At 49.2% G+C, this 5000-nt stretch overlaps 1 protein-coding gene across 1 annotated transcript in view; it reads right to left on the bottom strand.

Moving 5' to 3' along the window:
* The window catches only part of odad2 (outer dynein arm docking complex subunit 2), a 74220-nt gene that overhangs the window by 43560 nt on the left and 25660 nt on the right, over positions 1–5000 (bottom strand). Inside the window, exons 11-13 of the mRNA XM_062521108.1 lie at positions 4055–4201; positions 2744–2953; positions 521–754 (exon numbers count right to left, since the gene is read on the bottom strand). Coding sequence (XP_062377092.1) covers positions 521–754; positions 2744–2953; positions 4055–4201 — 591 coding nt within the window. The remainder of the gene's footprint in view (positions 1–520; positions 755–2743; positions 2954–4054; positions 4202–5000) is intronic.

Consider the following 5000-nt stretch of genomic DNA (forward strand, 5'->3'; position numbering starts at 1 on the left):
TAATTTCTTTTGAGATGTGACTGGTATTTTGGAGAATACATTGAGGAAATCAGAAAGAGAAATGATCTGATATGAATCACCTACAGTATTGCATCTTTCAGCTGAAAAATGATGATGACTCAATACAACTTGCCGTTGTGCCACAAGTGTGAGAACTGACTCTAAACACACCCAGTTGAATAACAGCACTGCTATAGTTATAGTGATTAATTGGCCACACTTAAATGGGATAGTCCTCTCGCGGCATACCTGTTCAAATGATCAACTAAATATGTGTTGACATCGTTGACTGCAATTTGTGGTTAAGGTTAAAGGTTAGGGTTTGGATTTGGTTAAGGTGATGTTCACTGACTATTCAACAATTTAACATACTGAACTTGATTCTTAAGAGCTCATCTGTGAAGTCTCTGTGGGCAGACTTACAGTATCTAAGTAACTAACTAAGTGTTTCTGAATAACACATATGGTCATTTTAACAGCACATGATGAGCGAGCGGCCTGAGTGGCGGTCAGTCCTGACCTCGGAGGCGCACTCCTGCAGGGTGCCCACCACGGGGATGAGCATGTTCTCGTGGGGCGACTTGAGGAGGCGGGCGAGCAGCGGGATGCCCCCGGCGCGGCGGATGGCCTCCTTGTTGCGCGTGCTCTTGCTGCAGCTCCAGAGGGCCAGGGCCCCGCAGCGCGCCACCTCCACCTCACGCTCCTGCTCCACCGTCAGCGCCGCAGAGTCCGGCACGCAGTCCAGCAGCTCCACCTACACACACACACACACACACACATTCATATGTTCACACACACACACACACACACACACACACACATTCATATGTACACACACACACACACATTCATATGTACACACACACACACACACACACACACACACACACACATTCATATGTACACACATACACACACACACACACACACACACACACATAAAGAGAGACATGCATATACACAAAGAAATATCAGGAGTTGCACAAAGATGCATGCACATTCAGACACACACAAACACACACACACACACATATGCATATACACAAAAAATAACAGGAGTTGTATAAAGATGCATGCACATTCAGGCACACACATACACACACACACACACACACGCAAGTGCACCCACATAACAGCAGCACTAGGTCATGGAAGTGACAGCATTGCCCTTTTGAGATGCCATAAACAGCACAGAAGTAAAAGCAGGTCTTGTCGCGGGTGGCAACTCCAGATGTCCCCGACCTCACACAGTCCACAGCCCACTCCACCTTCACAGTTGACCTGCAGCCAATCGACCTGCAGCACACGGCCTCACCACCACCCTCACCCCACCCTGGCGCACACACACACACACACACACACACACACTGAGTGGATGCTGAGAGGTGGGTCCTATGCTACTGCACACACACACACACACACACACACACACACACACACACACACACACACACACACACACACACATACAGGTGGTCTGCTACGATACCTGAGACTAATCCAGCTCAGCTCTCGGCAAAATATACACTACAACACACACGCTTTAATCACACTAGTGCCGCGCTCGGTCAATAAACACACACTCCACTGCCAGCCTGGCCCCGACATTCTATCTGTTTTTACACGAGCCAGGCTGACTTTGATGGCATGGACTAACGAGAGAGAGGTGGACACACAGAGGGGTGGGGGACGGAGAGAGAGAGAGGAAGAAAGAGAGGGAAATATATATATATATAGAAAGAGAGAGAGAGAGAGAGAGAGAGAGAGAGAGAGAGAGAAAGAGAGAGAGAGAGGGAGAGAGTAATTCTGCAGTAGGTAAGGGTGGTCTGGAGAGTGGTGATGAGTCTGAGGTCACACTAACGCTAGAGGGGGATTTGTTTCCATATGGTAACAACCGACCTGACCCTAACCTTTAGTTTTCACCCCCAAACTACACACACACACACACACACACACACACTGAAACAGACATACTGTGATCTGTGATGGTGAAGGGTGAACAAGCTAAGTGGCTTCACCAGGGCCTCTGCTACAATTAGGCTCTTTGAGGCAGTCATGACGTGTGTGCAGTGGAGAGTCCTTTGTACACATTACAGCCATTCACAATATGAGACACTGATTCAAGGTGGTCAGAGTCAGAGTGTATCATGCCGTGTGGATGGTGATTTGCAGGGTACCACAATGCTAGGTTGTATCTGGTTGGTAGCACCTGTAGTCTGTAGTCTGTAGCCCTTAACAGTGACAGAGAATGTCCTCCCCTATTGCTGCATTTCTGTACCCTGAATGAGAGGCACATCAGTGGGCAGAGTCCAGGCATGCCAACTCTCCCTGCACTCTTAATCCAGCCCAGTGTTGTTGTGTCTCCATCTGGTTGATGTTCAGTAGGAATCTTCTTGTGCCGTGTTGTGCCTTATTGTGACAGACTGGAGCTAACTGGAGTAACAGATGGGTCTGAGACCACTGCATCGGACACTTTTGGTGCAGTGTGGGAGTTGCCTAGTGTCCACTTTACTTTGACTGCCATTCTATTGCACAGGTCATTTAGGTCCGGCCAGTCTGAACAAACTCCGAAATCTGCAGCTTGTGTCTCCAGTTTGCCATTGCTTTTATTCCTGAAGCCAAGTAAGCTGTGGCTAGGAAGCCTTTGGCTGCTTGTGGCCACCAAATACATACACACAAACACACACACACACACACACACACACACACACACACACACACACACACACACACATGGACTCACCAGCCTCTTGATGCCCCCGTGCTGTCTGACGGTCCTGCGGGCCCTTCTGAACTTGGCCACGTTGGCGATGGTCTCGGCCGACAGACACTTGAGCTCCTTGTCGGGGGAGTCCAGGATGCACACCATGGTCTGCAGCCCCCCGAGGTCAGCGATCGCCCGCCGGATCTGAGAGTTCTGGCTGATCTCCTTCAGGATCTTCAGAGAGCCAATCTGCCACAAACACACACACACACACACACACACACACACACACACACACACACACACACACACACACACACACAGAAAAGACAGCTGATTATATAGACAGCAATTACATTACAAAAACCTTTGTCCTCGGAACTCGGGGTGGCATGCCTTGCTCAAGGGCACAACAGTTGATACCAGGTATTGAACCCACAACTTTTGAAGATATTGCATACTAGCCCAGCTCCTTTACCACTACATTACCACCACCCATTTAATTTATAAATAATTTCAAATGATGTAAATAATTATAATGAAGTATTATAACGTTTGTAAACAGTACCTTGTCATTACTGTACTACTGGTGTAGACTACACAGCTTGTAAAAGGTTTACACAGACTGGTTGTTCCATCACCACCCAGGTTGTGCTGTAGAGTGAGTCTCTAAGAGGCCAGTCTTTGGCCAGCCTCGCTGTGACACAGAGCAGTGCAGGGCTCAAGCGGACGGCAGGGGAACCGGACACGGCCAGTAGCATGGAGGTCAGAGGTCAAGAGCCTGCCACGCTGCCCCGTGCTGCGCTCACGCAGGGCCAGACGTTCAAGTGTGCGTGAGGTCAGCTCCAGCCCAGCCAGCAGCACACACACACACGCGCGCGCACACACACACACACACACACACACACACACACACAGCAGCAGCCAGAACAGCAGCGCACTCCACAGCCTCATTCATTTTACAAGAGACACCTCATTTTACGAGCAACAAATAGCTATTCACACACACGCGCACACACATACACACACACACACACACAAATACACACACAGGCCTCATTAATGTGTCTGATGTGACAGCTTTACTGCACAGCTCTGTTGCTAGCTCCCTCCCCTCTCTCTCACAGTCCAACTCGTTTTGTCCTCAATTCGTAAGTCATTCTCCCTTCTCCTGGACTATCTCTGTCTAACTGACCACTCCATTGCTCTGCCCATCGCTCTCCTGTCCAGCTAACACACTCAAGCACCCTCTATGCCCACCACTCACTCCCATACTCCCTATTTCTCCACCTTCCTCTCTTACTCTACTCTACCTTTTCCATCCCTCTCAGCTCCCTCGCTCGGCCTTACTTTGCATTTGATCTCCTCGGTGGCCAGCAGGTTGATGAGGACCTCCAGGCCGCCCACGTCTCTGATGGCCAGCTGGCAGGTCTCCTGGGCCAGGTTGAAGTCCCGCATGGAGCACAGCGCGATCACCGTGGCCGTCTGGTTCCCCCCCTGCAGCACAGCACAGCACAGCGTCAACACCATTACTCTCACACAAACACAGCAACACACACACACACGTAATCCAACAAACAAACAAACAAACACACACACAAACACAAGAAACAAGAAGCACACATGTGCAGAGAGCTGGGAGCGAGAGGGAAAGAATGTTGGATGAGGGTGAGATGACATCATTTGCCGTTTGGGATGTTAGTTCACTTTTGTTTATTTTTAAATTATACCACACTGAACACATTTTTTCCAATCTCTCTTTTCTTCATCTCCCAGGAAACAGCAATCTGTTGCTGATTCATCTCTTCATCGCATACTATCCATCTATCTATCTATCTATCTGTCTATCTATCTATCCACTGTATCTATCTGTCTATCTCCCTCTCTCTCTCTCTCTCTCTCTCTCTCTCTCTATGTTCTGTAACTATCTAGTGTCCAGTGCTGCTATCTCTTGCTGTTTAGCGGAGTGCAGCCCTGTCGGTAGGTGTTTACGGCTGGCTCCGTGCACACACACATGTGTTTGGAGATGATCTGCTGCAGGCCCCTCCGCTGGCGTGGCTCTGTGGCCAGAAACCAGACACAATGACCTAAGCGGCCGGCAGCAGGCAAACGAGCATCAGAATGCTTGCGATAATCACAAGGTTGCCTTTCAGAAGCCTCTGTTTTGACAGTTGCTATACACACACACAACATGCCCCCCAAACACACACATACACAGTCATACATACACATACACACACACACACATAATATTTTACTGTGCCTGGTCCACAAATTAGCAACCGAGGAACTACTG

This window comes from Sardina pilchardus, chromosome 19 (assembly GCF_963854185.1).
Source record: "Sardina pilchardus chromosome 19, fSarPil1.1, whole genome shotgun sequence".
NCBI lineage: Eukaryota > Metazoa > Chordata > Actinopteri > Clupeiformes > Clupeidae > Sardina > Sardina pilchardus.